The sequence below is a fragment of the Sinohyriopsis cumingii genome, chromosome 5 (assembly GCF_028554795.1).
Source record: "Sinohyriopsis cumingii isolate HCF-2022 chromosome 5, ASM2855479v2, whole genome shotgun sequence".
NCBI classification, from domain to species: domain Eukaryota; kingdom Metazoa; phylum Mollusca; class Bivalvia; order Unionida; family Unionidae; genus Sinohyriopsis; species Sinohyriopsis cumingii.
The window spans coordinates 28,108,556-28,134,895 of NC_142965.1; the positions used below are offsets into that span (position 1 = coordinate 28,108,556).

General features: G+C 34.7%; 2 protein-coding genes across 4 annotated transcripts in view; one reads left to right on the forward strand and one right to left on the reverse strand.

Moving 5' to 3' along the window:
- LOC149798848 (choline-phosphate cytidylyltransferase A-like) overlaps positions 1–11,453 on the reverse strand; it is a 53,832-nt gene extending 42,379 nt beyond the window's left edge. For 2 of the 3 annotated variants that reach the window (XR_016421039.1, XM_089957749.1), the window contains exons 1-2: positions 5,009–5,146; positions 4,221–4,307 (exon numbers count right to left, since the gene is read on the reverse strand). Coding sequence is in view for 2 of the 3 variants with exons in the window: in XM_089957749.1 (XP_089813875.1) it covers positions 4,221–4,307; positions 5,009–5,047 (126 nt within the window). In the remaining variant the exon portion in view is untranslated. Of the gene's footprint in view, positions 1–4,220; positions 4,308–5,008; positions 5,147–11,303 lie in introns of those variants that run through there. The other variant, XM_089957751.1, reaches the window with a different exon arrangement.
- Positions 11,454–12,527: 1,074 nt separating this feature from the next.
- Positions 12,528–26,340, forward strand: part of LOC149798849 (DNA polymerase alpha catalytic subunit-like) — a 186,045-nt gene continuing 172,232 nt past the window's right edge. The window contains exons 1-4 of the mRNA XM_089957752.1: positions 12,528–12,638; positions 15,810–15,922; positions 21,099–21,195; positions 24,520–24,597. Coding sequence (XP_089813878.1) covers positions 12,590–12,638; positions 15,810–15,922; positions 21,099–21,195; positions 24,520–24,597 — 337 coding nt within the window. The 5' untranslated portion in view covers positions 12,528–12,589. The remainder of the gene's footprint in view (positions 12,639–15,809; positions 15,923–21,098; positions 21,196–24,519; positions 24,598–26,340) is intronic.

Sequence of the window (26,340 nt, forward strand, 5' to 3'; positions counted from 1 at the left end):
AGTGTTCTGTCAAATCATATTGGCTTGTTTGAATCTAGTCATGCATGTGACTTCATTGTTCAATGCTGCTAAGACTAAAGAAGATGCGCTACCCATTCTTGAGACCACTAGATTGGTCTGATATGTACTCATACTGGCCAACAGTGTATCAACAGATCGAAGAAATTCTTTACCAGGATCCACTTGTAACAATCGTGGCCAAGTGAGTGGTCCATATGCATAAAAGCACTCGACTGCATCTTCAACACTTGCAGAATCTTTTGACGTCAATGTCTTGGCTTCTTTTAGTATCTGCTGGCAAAATTAACAATCGTGTATTTGTATATGTGTATATGACTTTATCCTTCATAACATTGTCTATCACAGACACGGAAGAAACAAATCAGCATGATGGACCTCATTATGTGTTGGATATCAACCCAACCATGTTAAATATTTCTTGGTATTGGTAAGTATATTTGCCACAACACTTGTCTGGCCATCCATGAGTGACATTTGCTGCACTTGCTAAATTTTTCAAGGTGGCTCCACCTCTCCAATACCCATGTGGACTGTAGTATATTTTGGATAATGTCTGGATTTTTTTATTCATTACTTGTATTGATATTAATTTGCTTTTAATGAGTGGTCTTTTGTCTGCAAGAGACAGAACTGAGTGGACTCTGTCCATTGAGTACAATCTTGACTTTCATACCTTTTTCATAATCCATGTTGAAATTCATTCTCCAATTGTTGAGTCAATTGCTCTCAAACCATGGATGACAGCTTGTTCTTATGCAAGGATATCTTTTGATGCTTGGTAGGCAAGGTCATGTGGGTAACACCCAGCATCAATGTGGTTGATAGGCGCTTCGCAGGGCTTTGGCTGGTTGTCAAGTTGTATGTCAAAGCCATGTACCAGGCCAACAGTAATAGTATCCAGAAAGGTGTTTTTCACCAGGATATTTACTGTCCCTCATAGATTTGTTAATGCAACCATGATATCACCCCTGGCTTTTTAAAACCCTGCACTCTTGGTGGCTGATAGTACTAAAAGTTCCTATGCACATGAACTTCTTTGTTCCACAATGAATGCAAGTTCTAGTAATTGCTGCTCATCCATATCTGAATTTGAGCTGGATCTGCAGTTATGTGTTTTGGCACAACATCCTATACAATATGAAGACACTGTCATATTACAATACTGTATTATTCAATGGCATCACAAAAAGGGAAAATCACAATTGCTCTCAATAAAAAGACTTTTTCTGTCATTAACTTTTCTGCAACAGCAACACCTAGAAAGGTTGCACCTGCTACCACTAGAACAAAGACTTACTGCACCAGAAGAACAGTTACCTGTGCTCCACTAGCAAAAGCATATCAGGATGCTGATCAAGAACAAGAACATTATTATAAGAACCAACTGCCATCATCAAGACACATACCAACCCCATTTGAATGATATTCTACATCACCAGGTGAAGAAAGGCCTTTTACATCATCATTGGATGAAGAACAATGACAGACATGATGGCAACAAAGGCGAGAAGTACCTGCATCTCCATCCATAACTGGATCTACACAGGAAGAAGAAAAGAGAAAGGTGGATTGTTGTTGTTGTTATAAGGTTTAACGTCATTTTTCAGCACTAGATAGGCTATACATGACGGCCAGTATTATTGGTGGAGAAAGAACCCGGGAAAACCCCGGTAAGAACCACCGACCCACGAGAAGCTACTGGCAAAGTTTCTCACATATCCACATTGGAAAGGTGGACTGTGTGACCCAAATGACCTTGTTGATTGACTGGAAACACTTGCAGGATCAGTCGTGCAGGCAACAATGTAACTCAAGTCATTAATGAGGATGCATCGATTTGTCAGCAGCTGCTCACCAATGACATTATGGACAAAGACACATATCATGTGCTGATGCATGACCTTATTGATGATATCCTTCATGTACATGACGAACAAAGTTTGTACACTAATAATGAGTTCTAAAACAGGTTTTATGTGAAATATATACTTCAGTGCAACAGACTGATAAATACAACCGAGAGCATTACCTTGATGATTACGTTCTCATCAATGAAACCAGAATTCAGTGTGACTTTTTTGGCACTGGTTACCACTGGTCAATCATGCACACTTCAGATCGTATTGGTGTTGCTGTGAGCTTATTATAGTTGGCATAATATCGTTTGGTGGTCGACCTGCAAATAACAGCAGCTGATCATGGAACAACTTGGTACATAGTATAACTTCCTATGTATGGCATGACCTCATTCAATGATGAGGTCCAACAAAGAATTTTAGTGTTGACTTTCAAGGACTCCAAAATTTATATATAAGAACACACAGATCAGTTACTGCCAATTAATCTCCACAATTGGACAGTCATCACTGAGAACAGTTCTTGGTTGGCCCAATGATATTTCCAAATATAAGCAAATTCAGGGTGCAGGACCTAATGAGACTGGATATCATAACATGCCTGACATTGTGAGGATATCCTCAATGATCTGGGTCAATTTAACTTCTGACACTATCAGTGGTAGTGATGAAAGCAGGTCTGAAATGATAGGCATAGTCTCCAGAGGTTACATACTGTTTGGGTTCTCGCCAACCATGGAACCAGGTGAAATGATATCAATTATGCCCGCAGCACCATGTATATTTGATGTCATAATAATGAGCCAAAGTCCAACATAAATTCATTTTTAACCTTATGGATCAAGATGGGCATGTTGTAGAGCTGTAAAACAAAGGACAATACCACAGCACATCAGAAACTGACCTGGCATTTAATATGATAATGATGGTCATGCATGGATGTGTGAAACCCGTGCATATTGTTTATGAGACATATTATGGAACTGGCCTCGGATGTTGTTCATGGATTGTTCACAAGCACACCAAATGTGCTCGGGGCTCTGACATCGCGTGCTGCACCAATCACTAAACAATCAAAAATGTTTCTGTGGATCAGATTAAACAACTGGGATTGCAGGTGGCTCAATCACTTCAAGACTGCTAAGACGATTAGTGACTCAAGCACAATCAAAACTATATAAGCTACCAACAACAAAATCAACGCTTCCTGCAGTTAGCAAGACATTAATGAAGCCACTCAACAATTATTATCAAATTCAGTGATTGCAAATCTGGCAATGGGGAGTGGATTAAGGTTGAGAATGTGAGTGGTATTAAACAAAAACAAAGATGTATAAGTGGAAAGTCTCGCCTTTGTTCATTTCAAAGATACATCTCATCCAGTATTTGGCATGGGTGTACCTATGCTGGCTGATCAAAGTAAATGAGGTTTTCAGTACCATTCATACCTAGGCAGTGACCCCAATCAACTGAAAATAGAACTGCAAGCGCAGGACACATTTAGGCTTTGCCTTCCATCTGAGTCATTCTTGGAAGCTCAGGGAAATCTGGTACAGAATGATGCTGGCAGTACAGATTATCCTGCCAATACCAGAGTTGGATTTGTTAACAACAGACTAATGGTGTTGTTTAGCAGTGCAAGTTATTCCAGCAATGGAAAGGAAATCAAATCAATTCTTGACGATGTTGACATAGTCACAACAATTACTGGACTTGCCAGATAAAACGATGATTACACAAGAACAGCTTGTCCAGCATTGATGTTTATCGAGGATATATCTGTAAATTGAGATTCTCAACAGTATACAATCAGGTGACCTAAACTGCACACTAATGATGTTAATGATGCTGATGCACAGACATATTGGCATATTTGAACCATTTTACTATCTTGAAAGATATCTGTTTTGAATTGGACTATCATCATCTCTACGAGCTGGAGAGCCCTTCATACCAGAATTCTCTCTTCCAAGTCTGGCTGAAACTGGTCCAGTTATCAGTTGTGAAAAGTTAAAAAATAGCCAATGCTCATCGATACATGATGCACAAAAAACGATGCACTACAAATATGAGCCATACCATAAAATCATCTGACCCTATGGCCAGGTGAGATAAAAATAAATGCCTGAATATGAGAAGGTAGGTCACTATAATTGTGACCTATATTTGCTTGCAGTGAATAGCAGCTCATAAATTTAATTACTGTATATATCTCTATTTTACTATATACTGATGCCAGCAATAACAAATAGAATGAAATAGGATCATATTGTACAAATGACACTGATGTATAGCAAATGCTTTACAGGCAAGACAATGACATTTTGTTTATTAATGGCTTACTGATTCTGGGGCCTCTTCCTGTCTGGATGCAACAGTCTGTCCATTCCTTAACCTCTTCTTTCCAACCTGCATCTTCCCCTGAACTCCCTGCAAGGACAATTGACTGACTGATTGATTTGCTGGTATTTAATGGCACAGTAATACATGAAAGATTATACTGGCAATTAAAATACCTTGCCCTGAGACACATCACAGCCACACATTTGGCCAACTTTCCCAACCCTCACCGTGCCAATGCCCAAGGGCATATGGGACAGATGCATTGTAAATAAAGTTAATAAAATATTATCTTAAAATATGGTGTACAAATTTTAAGTTGGTTTAACTTTTCTAGTGATAGTCCCTGAACATTAGCAAGTCTTTAGAAGTATTTATGATGGAAAACAGAACAAAAACAGTTCTCTTTTATAAATTCTGCATGGTAAGAGCCATTATAACTCTTTGCTTATGATTCACATTATAACCCTTTGCTTATGATTCACATTATAACCCTTTGCTTATGACTCACATTATAACCCTTTGCTTATGATTCACATTATAACCCTTTGCTTATGATTCACATTATAACCCTTTGCTTATGATTCACAATACCACTGGTTTATAGTTCTGTAATTTTAATAAGTATCCATTTCCTTAAATGAAAAGTAAATTGACCAAACACAACAGACTTCATTGATGAAAAGGTATTTTTCAGCAAATATATTAAGAACAAAAATGAAAATAAAGTATACAATTTGAAAACACCAAGGTTAGATGATAGAATTATAACATATGCAATGGGAATATACCCTTCTGATCTTCCTACTTCTCCTCTGTATCCTACCCATATCTGACTGTGGGCAGTGTGATAATACTCAGATTGACACATTGACCCAATCATGACCCTATCAAGCAGATTGATGTACAACACTAGGTCTTAAATTTTCACACATGTAACCTACTACAAATTTACACTTATCTCAATCACACAGAGCAAAGTCTAGTGTAAGCTCAGTGACTCAGTTTAGTAAAAACTGAATCTGTAAGCCATCTGATAATTAAGCAGGCAGATAATATCATTTCTATGTCGAGAGTTTACTCATGTTATCCACGGCATTGGGATACTGGTAAAATATATAAACATGTACACACGAGAGAAATTAAGCTTTATCTGAATTTGTTAAATGCATTATTACTTTGATGCATTATGGCATGTGACAAGGCCAATGGTCTCACCATTTACAATTTACAAGTCAATATAAATACAAAATACAGTGTAGTCATAATAATGTAACAAAACTATATGATGAAAGTAGTAAAGTTAGTGTGTCAATTCTTCATAAACCTGTCTCAAGTTTTTAGTAGATTGAGAGAGAGAGAGAGAGAGAGAGATAACTAAAATGAGAAGCAACACACACACACACACACACACATTTTAACTGGCAGATACTATCATCAACCAGATTTCAGACACAGACATTCTCAAATATCATTTTATCAACTTGTCCTTGTTTGTCCATTAAACTGCTAAATAAACAATTAGAGGTACCCAGGAAGTATCAATATATAAAATCACTTCTATTAAGATATATGGATAAACAGCATTTGTAGGAATCTGAAGAAATCAAAACATGACTGGATCAGAGAAGATTTAACAAAGAATATGCTAAAGAAACTACAACAAAGAAATAGATTAAATGGGAAGAAGTCAGGCAAACTTAGGCTGGGATTAAGTCATTAAAGAAACAAAGTATTTATAAGAAAGCTTCACAAGTGCCCTTTATGCAAGAAAGCAAACTCAACAAAAAACGTGATTGCTCAATGTGATACAAAATAGAACAGTACAAGAAGGCTTACAAATCTAGTCAATAAGAAAGGGAGATACCAGAATAAAAACCTGTTATATTTAGATGTTATATGACTGGGATCTGGCAGTGTAGACAAATTTCTATGAAGCAGGGGTCTATTAACTACATATATCTAGTACATCTATACAACAATCACAATAATAATAAAGATAGCAATACAAATAATAAAAACAGATTTAATAACAGTGTGATAAAAATTATTTTCAATTTTGCTATCTTTAATATCGGAATATGCACTCTTTTCCTTAAATAGTAAAATTTTCCAAAGCAAAATTAATGTATGTAATTCCCATTCTAAATTCAAATAAGATGGGACTCAAGAAAACTGGGTCTTTCTTCACAAGTCCTAGGTGCACCTTGTGTAGCCGATGCTTTTACCATTTAGCGTCACCTATCATCATTAAATATCTTCATTACTCATTTCAAAGTTAATCCTCTGAAGGACAAGTTATAAACTGTTCCAAAGTTTCATGTATTCTCCATTAATGAGAATATCACATACAGATAACCTACAATGTAAGTAACAGCAAATGTAACAACCAAATTTGTTAATTTTTTTCATTTTTAAATCCATTTCTGAAATTCAAGTATTCAGTGGTCCATTACTATAACTTTGACTTTACTGCATTTCCTCACATTGCTGAAATAACTATTTTTAATCATAACTTAGAAAAATAAAAACAATGATTCCTAACTGCTGAAATAAATAAATAAATTTGCCTTACTACAATGGTATAGTCTACACTGCTGTATATTCAAGTGGTGTTCCATTACTGTACTGCACCAGTACCATCATGTACAATATTAATGTCAGCAGATGAATAACACTACCAGAAAACTGTACATATTTACATTGCTATTATTCAACTAAATATTTTATCAATAATATATGTGTGCAATACTTAATTTATTGCTCTGTTACTCTATTTTCTCTTACACTGCTGTATTTCATCAACCGAACTGTTTTCTCCACAGACCCTAAATGAACTATGATGTAGCTATGATGTCCATGAAGTAGGGGTACTAATATTACTACTATAGCATTCAAACACCCTCCCATTTGATTGTACCATGCTACTGATTTTAAAAACGAAAAGCATCATGGATGTAAAAAATGCACAGAACATTTATTCCTCAATTTATAATTTGTAACCCAGTTGTCGCCAGGAGGTTCCTAACTCTGTCAACTAACTGGTGTTTTAAACCAAATGGAAGCTCTTGACATAAAGAAGCAGACAGACTGCTTACTGTACTTTTCACGTTTCTAAAACAGTCCATTTCAGTTAAAACTGTTGTCTGTGTCCAAAATTTGCAATGTCTGGATTTAATATTTCTAAAAGAAACTGAAGAAATAAAAAGGAGAAGCTCTAGTATAGATGTGTTCAAAGAAATGTAATGCCAAAATAACAGAATTATTGAGATTATTGTGACCTACATCACATTTGTAGCTTGAGGTGGCAGGGGATAATTTCATAAATTGGACTGTTAAATTTCATAACTTAAGGCTATGACATGACTTTTTGAGATATTGTTTGATAATTAAAAATATAGATATATTTGTGAATTAGATGTTTCAGGATTATTGTTACAATTCTATGATTTTAAACTAAGCAACAAAATATGGATTTTGTGGACCTCACTTATGTATTTCATTTTTCTACTTTTTTAATATCAGGCATGTGGATGCATCATTAATTTGGTACTTAAAAACTGTCCATTGCACCCATGAAAATGAACACTTGCCCAAGCAAATATGGTGAATATTGTAACAATATCTGGGGTCCCCTGGTGACAATCAGGTTAAAAAGTATAAATTGATGAATGAAGCTAGTAAGTTTTGTGCATTTTATATATACTTGATGCCTTTTGCTTTTAAAATTGGAAGGGGTACAAACATAAAGGAAGGTGTGTGAATACTAAAGTAGTTTCTCATATTCTTGCAGGTTCTATAATCTTGCGGTATACACTCAGTTTTAAAAGACACTTGCACCATCTGCTGGCCATTTATAACACTAGCTTCATTAAATATAAGTATCAAACCATAACTAATAACAAATTCTTTCAACAATAATTCCTTTTCTGGAAATAAAGAAAGAATTAATCAACAGAAAATGTATCAAAGATCTACTTTTGCTTTGAACCCTATCCAAATACAAGTCGCTGACATCTCATACTGAAAGCCTAATCACATCCCATCTGGTTGTATAAAGTCATCGACTTGACGATGTTTACACTCGTATAAGCATAGTCACATTATTGACCTTGTCTATACATGGTTGTTGTTGTTGTGGGGTTTAACGCCATTTTTCAGCACGATAGGCTATACATGGCGGCCAGTATTAATGGTGGAGGAAGAACCCGGAAAACCCCGGAAAGAACCACCGACCCACGAGAAGCTACTGGCAAGCTTTCTCACATGCCCACTCTATACATGGTTCATTGCAGAGTTAATTGCCAAAAAAGCAAGGTAGAGAAAAAGGGTTATTACACTGAAACCCTGATGTCCTCCTGGAATATTGCAATCAAGTATGACTCTACCCAAGGATATTTTTTTAAGACCCTATGGTCTTAACCTAAGTAACACAAAAGAGCAAAACCAACAAATTTTGTAAAATTAAAAAAATACATTAAAAAATACATTATTTCCCAAGAATACAAAGTGAAAATTTAAAAATAACATACAGTAAAGTATATTAAATCTAAAATAGTCTTAAAAGTTCTGCACAAATTCAAATGTGCTGAGTTCCAAATGAATTCCAGTGGTAATCTGTATAAATTCCAATAATGAATGTGCTGATGTACCAATAGCCTTGAAATGCCAAAAGTCATGATGTATAATAATAATAATATAATTCAAAATGTCCTTGAATGAATTCAGAATAATCCAAAAATAATTAAACAATATGAAATATTACTTAACACCTGGTAATTTCAAGGAATAATTTAAATAAATAAATCCTCTCAAATGAAAACTGAATACAGCACAAAGACTGATTTGATTTGGAATGTTACGGTAGGAATGAGTAATTTTGAAGTAAACAACAATAATATAAAAACTTATGAAACAATAGTACAATCAAGATGAAGGCCAACTTCCTTTCTTAAATACCGAATGTTGACAACCAGATCAGAAATTTCCAAGTGAAAAACCAATATCCTAAACTCAGATATAAGTAAACTTGTATACCTCCATTAATAATGATCTGTATATTTAATCTATAATCATTGAGAAATGTTAGCTATGGATTATGTGGTTTACAAAATAAATATCACTAGTCAGGTAGGCCCTTAACTCATTAAGAGCTTTCCTAATTGGTCAGAAGCCAGGTGATATACCTGCCTACTTTACTTTACACTCCGCTATTTTAAAACAAAAAGCCTGGATCCCTGTTGGTGGAGGTCCCCAAACTCCAATGCCTACTCTGGCAACTCACCCTCCAACTTTAAATCTAATGGACATTAATGACCAAGGTCAACAGCACAATATAGACACACACACACATACACACACACACACAATTTACAGAACAGCATGTGCCATTTGACAAACACAATAGCTATGCGTATGACAACAGAGGTCTGAAAGAGTTAAATGTCACCGATCCTGAGTAGCTTTTTGATTGCAAACAGGTGTTGACTGTAAATTGATAAATATTGCAGATTGCTATGCATACAATTTTAGTATTGAGGAGATAACATGTTTTCAGGTGACCACACTATCAATTCAGAGAATAACTGAATATATAATTGTATAGACTCACAATAACTACAAATATTTCACATTTTAAAATGGTAATTGTAAGTATTTTTACGATAATGTGGTTAAATTATTGCTGACATTGTGTTTATTTTATAACCTGGTTGTATCCACATACAGAAATTACATAATTTGCCATGAGAATCTCTTTATATATATATATATATATATATATATATATATATATATATATATATATATATATATATATATACACACACACACACATGTGTGTGTGTGTGTGTGTTCTATTAGACATTTAGTCCTACTTGTAAGACCTTGACGCTGATATTTATGTTTTGGGCGTCAGGGTCTTACTGCCTAACTAACAGTGCTGTGTAGTGTGTTTTGATGTAGAGTAACATCTCAACAAAAGTAAAATTTTCAAGAATATCTCACACAACTGGCAACTAAAATAATGGCGCTTTTCAACAAAGTAAAGTCATAATGTTTTAGTCAGAATTTACTTACTCTGATGTCTTTTCTCTAATAAATTCAACTTCTCACAAAAGAAATGGACCTATTTTCAAGTTTCATTGACCTACATTTCAGTTGACTGGAAAGCGACGAAAGCCGGGAATGCCGAAATTGGGTTAAGCTGAAATGTTATTCTTTAACAAAATGAATAAAAATATATTATGCCTATTGGAACTGTAAAGCAATGTTTTGTTTCATTCAAGAAACATGTCCGCCACATGAACCTACTTAAACAAACTTTGGCATACCTCGGCTACCATCACATTGCAACAAATTCAAATGTATGTCAATGGAACATGAAAATGAATCCATTTGCTAGTGTCATATTATCATTAAGGCAGGATAAAGACAGCCTAATAAGTATATTAATTACACATAAATTAGTGGAAGGGTATTGATATATGCTGCCAAATGTGTGAGATATTCCTGAAACTCTGATTACTCAATCTGATATCAAAACATCGGAACACGCTATACAAGGACGTTATTTGGATACTAATACATAGCACTAAAACAAAACCAACACGTGCCATGTCTTACATTATAGGATTATTAGACACTGTTTATTGCAAAACTTGCATTATTCATATTTCCTGCCAAAAGCAATAGATATAAATGATAAATAAACAAGTACGGCAACTTTCATTTGCTGGTAAATTAATAACTTTAGTTTATGATTTGTTTCTTGCCTAGTATTGCGATAATACGATACACCTATATATTATCGCGATGCTGATGTGAACGAAATAAGCGAGACACACAGGCAAGTACCGAATACTTATGGAATATTCTGCAAATTTTAGATTAAATAAAACCAATCTGCCATAATCCAGCTCGTTTTCTTTTATATATATGAAAAGTATCAAAACTAGTCTTCTGACTGTGATAGAGAATAACTGTTGAAGTATCACATAAAATGATAAATGTCCGTTTCTGCATTGATAAAGTGGTTTATCTTATCGCTCTTTCTCTCTCTGATTCGTTTGTTTGTTTGCTACTCACTCAATTGTTCACACTTTCTGACACAACATACCAGGCTGATCAGATTCTTTGTAATTTCCAACACCGACGTGGAAGTTTTCAGACAGCCTACGCTTACTAAAACGCCCGATACTTGTTCGATTATTTGCAAGATACTCCAAATCAGTTCTGTCGTTTGGTCTGACTCTTCTAACTGTTTGTTTTAACGAACATTAATGGTGTTAAGCATAAAAACAAGCGTTCAATGACTGCCCGTGCACAACTGCTTTTAAATTAATATTATCGTATTTTATTTCTTAGACAGCAATTTGCTTATTGTTTAATCAATAGCATATGCGATAAACTTAAAAGATATTTGATCTGTGGCCACATAAACAGCTAATTCATGTCTTTTATATACATTAAAGAGCGAATTCTCCCTGCAATGGAATGTTCTTGGTCTTTTTCTTCAAGTTGACAAAGAAAACCGCATTACCAGCTATTTAAACAAAGACTATAGTTTCGTAGTTTGGGTTAGAATTTTAAAGAAAACGAATTTCTCCGGCTTTCCTCATGGTTATACTGGCTATTTAAAAAAGACCCAATATCTTACGTTTGTTCGAAGAACTTTCAATTCCCTTTATTTTGGTGTATGAATGAGGGTGTAATATGGGTTATAGAGTACACAGCTTAGCCTTACTCCAGATGTGGATCTTTAAAAAACTGATAGCTTCACTTCCTAACCTTCAGACGGAAATGGTAAAAAAATATACCCAATAACTATTATTTTTGTTTGTTTTACATTTTATGTATTTGGTAATTCATTCACCGCACTTTCAAAAGATGGCATTGTCGAGTCTGGCAAAATGTGTTTTCCCTATTTTAATAGCTGCTAAATATATTGTACTTTAGATGAATTCATGATGATTTTTGCTAGCTCAAGGGAGCAGTCATTTTAGTTCGTATTCTGCTTAGATCATGTACAATTTCAACAAGTACAATATCCAAAGAAATGTCAGCCACATAACATCAAAGTAACACAGAGTTATAACAACATTCTGTCCACTGTGCATATTTCAAATGCAAACAACTTCATCTTACATACGTAACTCTCAAAAGTACATAAGTGTTGGTCAGCGCCTCTGAGTCACAATCGGAACGATCGCGGCCTTTGCTGTTGTAACAGATGTAGTGTGCGCAGCCAGATGTAGTCTGGTTCCCTGCTTTGTATGCTCCTTCCATTGCATTTTCTGGCCGAATGATTTTCTGGTCGTTAACTCGCAGCGCCCTCAATTTTTGCGCCAAATTTAAGGGGAACGAATCAAGAAATGGCGCCAGTATCAGCAAATGACAATAATGATAACAGTGATAACTCAGGTATTGAGTATATTCAAAGAAAAATGCTAATCTTGTTATGACGGCTACAGAGTAATTTAAAAAATGTTTCGAATGAACTGTGCGTTATTGTGGATAAAGATCAGGTGGGTGGGGTTTGTGTGTTTTATTTGGCAGAAGACGGTCGGTTGGTTTGGTATAGGCAATATCACGCATAGCAGTTTTTCCCCTATGGGTTTAATATTGAGGGTTAAAAAAAACTTCTTCATGTCAGAACTGATAGTCAAGTTAAAATGGGGACCAAGAATGTATGAAAAATTTTCATCTCGCCTCGTATTTCTGCTGAACATAGTGTTAAGTAGCTTCTTACACCATAGCGGGTTCTATGGCATCGCGGTATTTGAAGTTTTCTATATTTTCTACATAGCACCACTTATTATGTGCTTATCTTAATATGCCACATTTTAAATTTCATCTCAGGTTCATAATTATGGTATTTTAGTGAAGGTCAAAGCATCAGAAATCACAAATTGGCAAATAAAATATACTCCTTTATTTCATGGTGTTTGCTCATAGCAAGTGCAAACAACTTATTTTAATGCCTGCAACAACAAACAAAATTCTCAAAAAAGTGTGCATATTTGTACAGTGTACGTATTGAAACAAATCTGGTAATGGATTTTTGTGTGTTAATTCTTGAAAGTCACTAGTGAATATAACCAGACGGTTCTTGAGGCATAATTTTGCTGATGTATGTGGTATGTAAAATTAAATTTTTGGAAAATGTGCCTCTGCCAATCCAGAATTTGCTGTTTTAATTACACAGAATTTGCAATTATGCATATGTCCAATCCAAAAGCCATATTATGTGGAAAACTTGTCTTTATTCATGTTTCAAGCGTGTGAAAGTTTAGTCCTACCTGTAAGACCCGACGCTGATATTTATGTTGTGGGCGTCAGGGTCTTACAGCCTAACTAATGGCGCTGTGTAGTGTGTTTTGATGTCAACTAACATCGTTACGAAAGTAAAATTTTCAGGAATATTTCACACAACTGACAACTAAAATAATGACGCTTTTTTACAAAGTAAAGTTATAATGTTTTAGTTAGACTTTACTTACTATGATGCCTTTTCTCTAAAAACACTATACAAGGCCTTTTTTTGGATAGTAAGACTTAACACCTCAACAAAATCAAAATGTGCTATGTCTTACATGTAGGACTAGTGAAAGTTAAAAACAAAAAGGATTGGTAACATCCACCTCCTTACTTTTCAATTATTCAAATAAATCTATAAGGCCAATGTAACAAGACAATGCAGGTTCTTGTTCCTTATAAATGTCTGCCAGTATAAGAATTTTTTTTAAGACTAATTCATCTAAAAATATTGTTTTTATGAATATAGTTTTGCATAAAATATTCATTTTTCTCCAATATTTACTATGAAAAATTAAATACAGTACTGTATATACTTATTTTTTAAATTATTTGCTTTATAGCATAGATTTTTGTGTTGATATTTTATGTGTCGTAACAATATTGACTTCATAAACAGGATAAAATAATGATAACATTACAGACAAATGAAGATATTTATGCATGGGGGATGGATGATACAACAGTCTGAGCTGTGAGTAGCCTTAAAAACTTTAAAAATTTATAAAACAAATGGAGAGGTGGGTTGTGGGACATTCTTCTAACAGAAAACAAATCTCAAATCTCATCTGTAAAAGAGAGAAGGAAAAATTTGTATTAATCTTTTTTACTGCAACATTAATTTCATATCCAAATGCATCAAGCAAGTTTGATACTGTATTGTAGCATTAGTAATAAAAACAAACTTAGCTGGTTACTGGTAATGGTAGCAACGGTATTTATATTCAGTGTTTATGTAGTTGTTACCAAAGGAGTCTGACATTTTGTCAGTAAGGTACCTTTTAATAAATCACCTGATCTGAACTAAAATATATATATTTATTGTACAGATAAGGTGATTTTGTGTTGTCACAGATTTCATTCTATGTTGATAAAACGTCAGACTTGGTAGTTGCTACTTCTATTAGTTTCTCAAGGGAGAGAACTGAGAATTTCCAGTTAAAGATGAGACTGGGTGTGTGTTATAACAGCTCTATTCCCACGAAACTTAGAGAAGTTCTAAAAAGTACTAGACACATTCCATATTTAGATGCATAAATAAAACCTCTCCAGCATGAAAACATTCCTGACCCACACATTTTGTGGATTTTTCAGGTTAGTGTTTTCTGAGCCTTATGAAATTCTTACCAGTAGAAAAGCCAAATGGTTTCTTTTGCACTGGTTATGGTGCTGTTCATGAAATTATTCAATCCGAGTTAAGTAAATGGTAGTGCCATAAAGAGAGGTACCCTGTCTGCACAAAAACAGTAAAATGGTAGCACTGGGCTTGACTGAAGTGCCTCTTAGTTGCCTTGTTATCTTGCATCACCAGTTGATTTCGGGGAATATGTGGGGATTGCTGGCAAATACCATATTCAGCTATCAGGCTGGTCTTTGCCAATGTCTCCAATTGCCTTTTTTTTTCCCTTACTGGTGACAAAATATACCATCTGGCTAATTTTTGGTGGGAAAATTGTTTAGCTATTAAAACTTGTGTATACATTTTGGATTTGGTGTAAAGAAATTCAGAGGCACAATGAAAGGAAGCCACAAACTTGGATATAAAAGGGGCATTGGAATCTATTGTTGTACGAAAAAATCTTAACTGTACAATGTCTGTCTTAACAGTGCATTGTTGCATCATAATCTGCTTATGCTGACATCAGGCCTGAGGACTGTATGCAATAATACTCAAATAGTCATGCTGCCATATTAGCTACGATCAACAAATTTCTGAAGGTGCAGACAGGAATGGCTACAACCAACCAATTGACATTTTGTTTTACTACAAACATACCCAGAAAAAAATAGTTTTGCCAAAATTTCAAGAAAACTGATCGCCTTTGAAGCACTGATTGTTCTGTATAAATACTAGGCAAATAACAAAAGTCTGTTTCAGTCAATGTTCTACGTTTATTTGATGTTGCCGACACAATGGTGACTTTGGTAACACATCTCTGTGTGATCCCCCTCTGGAAAGGCCATCTCTGTAATAAGGCCACTTTCCTGCTGCAGTAGGGGTAGCCTTTTAAGAGGGGGGGGTTCACTAATAAAAGTTGTTTTTTTTTTCTTCTTCAGAAAGTCTTGCTCATTCCCGTTCAAGACGAGAGAAGATAGACAAGAAGGGAAGAGCTTCTGCATTTGAAAAGTTACGGAAAGTCAAACAGAGTGGAGAAAAGTATAAATATGATGTAAGAAACATGATAATTTTTATCTATATAAAACATCTTCATTTTAATAATTTGTTTGCTTCACTGATCATTAAACAAGAGCTTATGCATCGACCTATCCTCTGTCGTTTTTATATCCGTCTTGTGTTTGTTCACATATTTTCCAGTCTAAACTCAATATTGACTACAAAGAAATGATTTGGCCTTCAGATCAGAAATACTATAAAATTGGAATTAAATGTTGGATTCCATTTGTACTTGAGATGGCTGTTTGCGGAGTTTACAAATTTAATATTTTGTTTGTAAACTTGACAGCTACAAGCATTATCTGCTATTCTGCAGACATGATTTTTTTCTGTTTTAAAGTGGAATTCTGCTTTTCTCCGGACTTGAATCCGATTTTTCTTAATATTGTCCTTTTTATTATTATTATCATCTCCGATTGTTTTTTTCCGTTTTTTTTAAAACAGTCTGTTCAGTCCCATTCCGCAATGACCCTTGTAATGTAGTCGTTCTATATATTAGTTAGCCCATGACTCTCATAAAGAGTGTTCTGATTGGTCAAAAGTTTAAATTCATCCATTGAATCTTCATGTAAAGGAAACTGATGGCAATGGAAAGAAGACGCTTGCTTGCAAAAAATGGTGTCCCGAGTTGTTGATAGACCATGACACGAGAAGTTTAGATAATGGTTTTAAAAACATACGGATATGGGAATGGCTGGAGCGAAAAGTCAATGGAAATTTAGTTGGTCAGTTTATAAGAAAACTGAACGCTCGAGTACTGGCATTTTGTGACCTCTGCAATAAAAATATAAATTACGGAAGTTGTGGTTGGAAGAGTCTGGAACAGCACCTACAAAAGAAGCTGCATACGGAAAAATTGAAGCTTAGAAGCACAAGATTTTTTGCATGAGAGAACAGATGTAGCCCTGTGTTAGAATATGCGCACTGCATGTCGCCAATACAAGCTGGAGCTTGAAAGGAAAAAGGCTCTCATTGAGAAGGAAAAGAAACTATTGCACATTGAGCCAACAGAATCAGTGGTGACAAAAAGGAAGGCTAAAAAACATCTTTGACAAAGCCGCAAAAAAAGCTCGACTGGCATATCAACAGGTTGTGTCCAGTGGACAAAAAGACAGTTGAATATGTGGGATTATTTGTATATAGGTCAGGGATCATCCTGGGCTTCGCCAATGTCGCAAATGCGATTTTTTTTCCTTATTGGTGACAAAAATATCCCATCTGGCGATCTTGTTGGCGACATACTTTTTGGTTATTTAATTTGTACATACAATCATGGATTTGGACTGAATAAATTTAAAGCCAGAACGAAAGGAAGCCACAAACTTGACTAAGCAATGCATTGGAATCAATCTGTTACACAAACAATCCTTTGTTCTTATTGACAACCCTATCTTTACAGTGCATTGTTACATCATAATCTGGTTATGCTGACATCTGGGCTGAGTACTGTATGCTGCGATACAGTCAATCATGCTACTGCACTATACCTACAACTGACCGACTTCTGAAGACACGAATAGAACAGATACAATTAATTGTATGGCTAATCCTTCTGTTTTTTTTATACATATACCAATACAATAGTTTTGCTGAACCTTCATAGAAAACTGATAACCTTTGAAGTACCGACTACTGTGTATAAATACAAAGCAAATGGAAAAAATCTCAATCACAATTACATCTGTCACCAGTGCAGCATTTTACTCATTGATCTTTTCCTTTTGCCATCAGTCCCGTGTTACGGCTGCAGAGACTTAAACTCCGCAACAAGAAATAGCAAAAAAAAACCCAGTTTTGCATAATTAATAATAATTATTTATTTCTCAAAATACAGGAGTGAAAGAATCCCGAAATTGGGTGTGAATTTACGCTTATATATACGGTCCAATATTGCCAGGTGTTGACTCGTGTAAGTTTCATTCGTGGGAATGGAGATCCTATTTTTCTTGTTGAGAAAATTTATGCAGCATTCAGTGATCATTCTTGGGATTTAGGAAGCAGTTCGCTACAAGCTTTGTGAAGCTAGCCGTAAGGAGGGGGGGCTGCTGAGAGACTATTGGTGTCACCTGTCAGCACTGAGGACTGTAAACGTGGATTCATTAAGATGAACCTCATAAAAACTGACATCAGAAATAAGCTCTGCATCTCATCCCTCGACAATTTAATGAGAATCAGCATGTACAGATGTGAAAAATTAGACTTTGAAACTGCATTCAACAAGTGGGCAGACCTAAAATCGTGACGGATCTTCATGTAACACTTTGTAACATTTTGTTAATGCTTGTTGTAATTAAAGTATTAACTAATCCATCTTTTGTAATTTTCATTGCCTGTTACATTAATAGACTAAATTAACACTTGGAAAAATGTACACTACTTTTTTTGGCGACACTTTTTGAAAATTGGCAACAAAATATTGAGGTTGGCGATTTTTTTGGCGACAGCTTTTTAAAAGCCAGGACCATCCCTGTAGGTGATGTACTTGGGTGTTTATTTTACAGATTTGTTATGAAAAGAGAGAAGTGTAATGTGTTGGCAGCAAAAATTGCCAAATTATTGACTTAATTACGATGTGAAGATTGACATGTACATGAAATATCTTAAGCACCAATAGTATTGGAGAACAAATTCACGTGACAATAAATATTGTGAAATTATGCAAGTTGAAAATTTTTTGTAAGTGTGTTACTTTTTCAAATGATTATTTTATTATATATTATGATCATAATTTGCACCAGGAGCAGCTTTTCATGACTGTTTTTGTTATGGGAGACCAAAATGTCTGATACTGAGGCAGATTTCCACATCATTTTCCATTCCCACACATGCCTACACCTTTATATTGAATTGTGTCATTTAAAAGCACTATGTTTGCATTCAGACACTTGCAACAATGTCATTTTGGCAGGGAACAGATGCAAAGTATCTCATGCCATTTGGCACAAAATAATTTGCATCACCCTTGTCATCTTGATTCTGGATCTCACTGAAAACATACAACATTTCATTTAGGCAGATGATTGAGATGCACATTGCTGGTTGTGAGGAACTTGTTTATTTACATATTCAGGAAAATAAGAATGAGTTTTTGCATGTATTTCTTAGAAATAGAAGGTATTCAATAAAAAGTAATTATTGATTACTCATATGACGTACTTGCCATCCATGAAACTCGAGTCGTACAAGCTGTTTAGTTACTGTTCATTTATTGTTCAGGTGTTGGCTGAGATTTTTTTATACCTCTGTATTTTGTTTATTTTAAATAAAAAAACAAATCAAAATTAGTTCATTTTTTCAACAAATCTGAGCAAATGTAATTTTTTCAAGCTACTTGGTGGATGGACATCCCCACCCCATGAAAGGTAATTGTTCGGTCTCTAATGCTTCTAATTCTTGCCCACAAATGTGATTGAATGACAACTTAACTATTTTCAAAGATTTTCAGAAACCAAGAAATGAAATGCAGTATCACTGTCTCCTTCTATAAAAACCATAATGGTTCAGGGATGAAAAACAGGGCACAGTGTGTACTCATTTATTAATTATTTATATTTGATGAAAAGTTGTGTTGTTGTGACCATTAAAATAGGCTATGTATTCATTTTTTTAATGACTTGTGATATTCCTTTGCTGTTAAAAGGAATGGCGTTAATCAGACTTCAATAAGGTCACCATGGTAGCCATGTTCTAAATCATTTTTTCATTTTCCAGATCCGATTTATACAGATGTGGCTCTTTCACCAAAGAAATTGGTACTTATGAATGGTGTCCATTGTAATATTATTTTCATAACTGCTCTGCTCGTGAATGAATGGTCAGGTCGCTACAACACTTTTCACTATATTTAGTTGGTCAAAAAGAAGACGATGCCTCCTTGAATTTTAAAATATTATCATTTAACAGGTAATTCTCCTGGACAGACGGCAATACTGATATTTAAAAAAAAAATGAAGCCAAAAACCAAAGACCTATTGCTTTCATGCAGTATTTAGTTGTTTCTATATCAAAATGATGCTGATATAACTTCTAAAATGGCTGCTTTGGCAGGCACAGGCTGCTTTTCGCAAATGGATTGTCATATGGCCCACTGAACTTTGGTACAAAGACGCAGTGATCACATTCAAGAGAGCTCTCAAAACTCACTTATTTCGACTGCAAGAACAAACTTAAAGAGCTAATAATGTTTCCTACCTTAAATATTCTCAGCATGTTTTTTTAATGTTTTCTAATTTCATGGTGTTTGTTTTTGTAATCATATCATTATATGTTTTTATCTTATAGGTGTTGTCTAATGTTGTAAAGCACTTAGAGCTTCTAAAGATTAGGCGCTATACAAAGTCCTCATTATTATTATTATATGAACATGGGGTTTCACTTGAACACTTCTTGAAGTATAAAATTTGTTTTGAATGATAGTGATGTAGATCTAACCACCAGTATATCCACACTTTGTGAATGGAGTTTTGAAAACCAGACCTATTTGACCTTGGCATCAAGTTTTATAATTACCTGCAACAGTTGCATTTTTACATTTTCTGGGATATCTCCAGTCCAAGCTTAATATACCCTCCTCCAGTTAGTAATCGCAGGCATAAAATTGAAAAGAACGCAATTTTATTGCAATTCCTTAGTGATAACCAATATATGGAAACTTGCATGTTTCATTGGACGTTGTAATACATGCCAGGATTGCTTAACAAAATTTTCCTTCACTTTCAGCTTAAACACCTATCTGTTCATACTTTTACTAATTTTAGCTCCTGGTCATCAACCAGTAGAGCTAATGGGATTGTCAAACAACATCTGCCTGTCCATTTGCACAAGAATTTGACCGACTTTGACAGAAAGTATGCTAGAAAAGAGGCTTTTAAAGATGGAAGAACTTGTTTATTTACATATTCAGGAAAATATGACATATGTAATAAGATACAAAATCAGAGAAATGTTGTAACAATTTTTTCATAACATCTAATAAACAGCATTGGAAAAAATTATTCTACTGACTTCATGGCCAACTCATCTTGAATTTATTCTATCAAACGTCAACCAGGTGAGCAATCTAAGGCCCACTTGGGCCACTTGTAAGCAGTTAGACATTTGCTTATATTTTTTAACATATACTTATAGGGTTTGTCTAACATGGAGATTAATTAGTATTCTCCAATTTTCAGTTGGAAGAAGAGAAAGCGGTATATGATATTGTGGATGAAGATCAATACTCCAAAATAGTACGCCAGCGCCAGGAAGATGACTGGATCATTGATGATGGTAAACTGAATGTTTGTGAAAGCAGTTGGTATTGAAAAGTTGTATTATGGGGGGATCTTGTGCAAGTGGGATTCCATTTTACACACAGAACTTGCATACCATTGGAAAGGTCATGTATAGGAATTTCTGATGGCACATAAGAAGTTCGTCCTTGAAATTATTTTGTTTTGAGCTAGTCACAAAGGAAAGAAACCTTCAGGTCTTAAAATTGGTGAACATGGTGGTTTTAAGTCTAAACTAGTAAAGCTTTCAGAATTTTAGTAAACCCAATTGAAGTAAAATTTTATTAAATGTGAACCTGAATTGATTTGTTGTAAGTTCATACAGCCAACCACCATGAAAAGTATAAATATAATTATTACTATTATTGTGTTTCCCTGTATGCACATTTGTGTCAGGGACACACGCTGGAGAAAATTGATGCATATAATTTGCTGTCGTGCGTTTCTGTTGCACAAAGCATTTGCAAATGCAGTCAGGATTTAGTTAATATCCAATGCTTTGGATGAGGGATGGCATCATGTATACTTCGAGCATAGGCATAGTCTGATTCCCTGTTTCATGTGTTACCTGCGTTGCAGTCTGCCATGCAGAGCATACAAAGCAGAGAACCAGACTAGCATAGGCAATGTTATGAGGGAGTAGCTTCCCCATATCTTGTGAGCTCTCACATGATTTCCATCAAGCTCAGCAAGATGTCGCCCAGATGTTTAATGTCAATGCTTGTTGCACTAGAATTTGATAAGTGACAGCAGATATATAAAAAATTATGCAGCTACACGTGGCATGCTTTTAAGATGCCGCATGAATGTATCATATCGTACATTGAAGTTATTCCTTAAATAGATTTTCTGTCGTGGACAACTTCAGGTACACAGTCATTATGCAGATCGCTATATACGAGGTTGGCCAATGTGTTTTCGTGAACTGTGTCAGAGAGAGAAGGTGGGCTTCAGTAGTCTCTGTAAATTCTGATTGCAACCAAATATTCAGGAGGCTGCATTCACACCCGACTCTGATCCCTAGTTGTTGTACTTGTAGTGTAGCTATTGTTAAGAATTTAAAGAACTGTCGAATCTAGTGTACCTTATTTGCTATGTAGTCTGTAGGTTTTTTTTTTTTGGTTCTTCATCTAACGATCTGAATTCATTTGTTTTTCTTACAGATAAAGTATTGTTATTCTCCTAAGATTTTTTTAAATTCTCAGTTATAAAGCCTCAGGCCTATTGACAAATATTAGGAAGCCCCTTCTCAGGAAATTACAACATTATCACTAATCCTTTAAATGGTTCATCTCAATATCTACTCCAGAAACTTCAAAAAGTTCAAAACTTGGCTCCTCGGATCATCCTTAGAGTACCATCGTCAGAGCACACCTCCCCCCTTCTCTTTACCCTACACTGGCTATCCATTTGATCCAGTATCAAACACAAAATTTGTTCTCTGTGCTACATTTCACTGACAGACTCCAGTCCAACATACCTATCCGACCTCACCCATGTGTACACACCAGCAAGATACTTACACTCCTCTTCTGTTAATCATATACTCATTATTCCCACTAATGAAAACAAAGTCACATGGACAACGTTCTTTTGCATACTGTGGCCCTGCGACGTGGAATGAATTGCTAAGACATTTAACTTAGACACAAAGATACAATGGTCTCGTTCAAGAGTGCTCTTAAAACTCAACTATTTCGACTGCAAGAACAAACGTAAAAACCTAATAATATTTACTACCTTAAATATTTTCAGCATGTTTTATGTTTTCTAATTTCATGATGTATATTTTTTGTATTCATATTATATTTTTAAAAAAATGATTTAGGTGTTTTCTAATGTTGTAAAGCACTTAGAGCTTTTAAAAATTAGGCGCTAAAGAAAGTCCTCATTAGTATTATTATTATTATTAAATATATCTAAAATGCGCTGGGCATTGGGGGCCTTGAATTTTGTCACACCAACGGTGTATAAACCCTGACAGTAGATTCTGGTCAAAGAGAAAGAATTCCTATGGAAACATTCATTACAATCATCCGAGTTATTTTATTTAGGGACTTTTTTCCTTACCACACTCTAATCCTTATTGTGAAGCGATTTTTAGTTCAGTAAAAAAAAATATCACAGAATTCAGATCATCAATAAAAGATGGTACATTGGAAACGATAATGATCAAGAAGACAAGGCATAGGTAAGGTTCCTATAAACAGCTTGTGTCTGACTTAATCAGAAGGTGCAAGAGTGCAACACATGCATCTTTGATATTAAATATTTAACCAAGTTGTTTTCCTTGTTTACAGATGGTTGTAGATGTTGTAAATAGTTACATGTGCATTAAAGTTTTATAAAACTGTAATTGTTCCTGAAAATCTGTATTTTTGAAACAACTTGCTTGTGATGATCATTTCAACACTCAGACTCCCAAAAAACGGAAAGTAACAACTGTGAATAGGAGAATGAATCTCCCACAAAGTTTTACGAAATCATAAGCATCACTTTGTTCCACAAATAACAAACAATGTCAGCAAAAGGATTATTAATTAAAAAAACAAAAAGCTGTTGAGCTCTTTGTTTTGGCTCTGATTTTCATTTTGACTCGTGAGATTTTGGTGTCAAGTGTCAATAGACTATTCAGAACAAGTTTGTTATAACTATTCCTCCAGAACTACTTGAAAGATTTAAACTTTACACGTATTCATTTTTCAATCTAGTTGGGTTTCATAAAAATGGTTTTACACATACATTCAGTATGGCTGCCTTTTGCATCTTGAAAATTTTCTTTTACTAGTACTCCTGAATGGAAAGTCATGTTGATATGGGGTTTTCACTTATTATGATGTAAAATTGGTCCTAAATGAAAATGGTGCTGATCCAGTATGGTCACCACTGGCGAACTTGATAATCTTGTTATTGCTACTCCTCAACAGAAAGTCATATTGAAATAGGTTTTTCACCAGAAGCATTAAATATGATGCTTTGTGTGTCCCAAATGAGAGTGATATTGATCCAATTTCCAATATGACTGCTGGTGAAAATCTTATTATTATTACACCTCCTGAATATAAATAAAACCATGGGGTTTTCCCCCAAAAGACTTCATGCCTTGTTGGTCATAAAAATGGTGCCAAGTTAAAATTCATTATGTCCACCAAAGCAACTAAAGAATATCAGATGATTTCAACGTGCCGCACTTAAAAGGAATAAATGGTCGTGAATTCCAGGAAATTATTTTTGCCCATTAGAGTATCTGTCCCATCAAGGGACTATTGTTTGTATTTGGAATGAGCTAAACACTATAGTTTTATCAATGTTTCTATTCTAGATGGTACCGGATATGTTGAAGATGGAAGAGAAATTTTTGATGAAGACTTGAATGATGACCAGTGTTCTAAAGATGATAGTAAGTAGATTATTTCTTGAGATGTATATTGCCACTCACATTATTGCACCTCTTTTTAAAGTACGACACATTGCTGTGTCCCGCACTATAAATTTGAAAGGGGCCTTGTTAAATTTGGTGATGATGTTTACCGAGTTGAATTCATTCTTGAAGTAAAATGATGTGCATTTGACAGGATTTTCATGCTGAATATTTTAACTGCTGCGTGTACATTATTTTCTTCATAAAAATCTTTTTGGAACCATATGTGAACCTGTCATCAGGAAATAATGGCAAACATCGCTAAGTCAAGTAAGTACCACATTTTTTTTAGATTGTCTCTTTTCATAAAGCATTGGGGAAATATATTCAGAAAAATAAACATTTCATAGAAAGCAGTCTAAATATTGACTTGTGTTGCTGAAGATTCATCTTTAAAATGCAATTATATAGGTTATAGACATACAGGAATTCAAAATTTTGTTGTGGAATTCAAAAAAAGGTGTAGGTCATGGTTGTTTTCTAACTCATTCATTACTTTTGTTGTTGAAAATGCAAAGAAAAATTACCAGCAAAGCAAATACTATTTAACCAAAGCAAATACTATTTAACCAATGCCTGATGTTACTGCAAGTATATAGACAGATAATAAAACCTTATATTTGCAATCCTATCAATGGACTGTTCGACTAAGCAATAAAGTCAGTAGTTACATTAAGAAAATCCCTCAAATAGCTGCACTTAAATGCTGGCTGTGTTGATTTAGTTGAAAAGAAGGGTTTAGTTCATTCATGTACTGACTTGAATTTTTCAGTGTGTTGTCTTTGAATAGTTACACTAATTTTTTATCGGCAACAAAGTAATTAGGGAAAACAGTATGATCTGAAGACAAGTGCAAGTGCTCTTTACATGGTACAGGGGTATCTTTAGAAATCTTTTCAAGTGCCATTTTATCGTGAACTTACAGAGAGTAAAAAAGAAATATTCTTGATTAAAGGTAGTTGATTCAGCATTTTTACTTAGAGTTACATTACTGTAATTTAGTTACTCAGTTAAAATTTATTACAATATGTAGCTTCTTCTGTTCTCTTTTTAAGTGATATGGCCAGAATACACTACTTATGAAAATGATAAATTTTACACATGCACCAGCTGTGTTTATAAGATACAACTCAAAATTTTGTACTTGAAAAAAAAAGTATCATTTAAAACTAATGTTAAATGCAAAATATGCATACTGGGAAATGGAGGCCATAATTCAAATAAGAAAAGGAAAACAGAACACACACACAGACAAAATTCATTGTCCAAAACAATGAACAGATCTATAGCATAGCATCTATAGACCTAGAGTATTGCAATACTTTGCTGTTTTTCCCTGTTAACATACACAACACCAGTATCACTCATTCTGGGATATGCATTGTCATTGGTTTGGGTTTTGTTTCTAGATTTGTGTGTGTGTGTTTGGTCACAGGTCTGAATTATTTTTGGGGATAGCTATTATAGGTGGTCAGCAAAGTTAGCCTTTAAATATCCATGCATATTTTCCCTCCCTCTGACCCTTAGTCAATGTAATAAATGGTTCTGAATTTTTTCTAAAGACGAGTGAGTTGCAACAGTTCACTTGTCCATGTCCTCTTTGTACTCAACTCTTCACCATTTCACATCCAACACTTAAAGAATGTCAGGTACTGGATGCAGGTTTGATTTTTAAAAAAGGGAACACTATGAAATTATTTGTTCTAATACATGTCCCCTTAG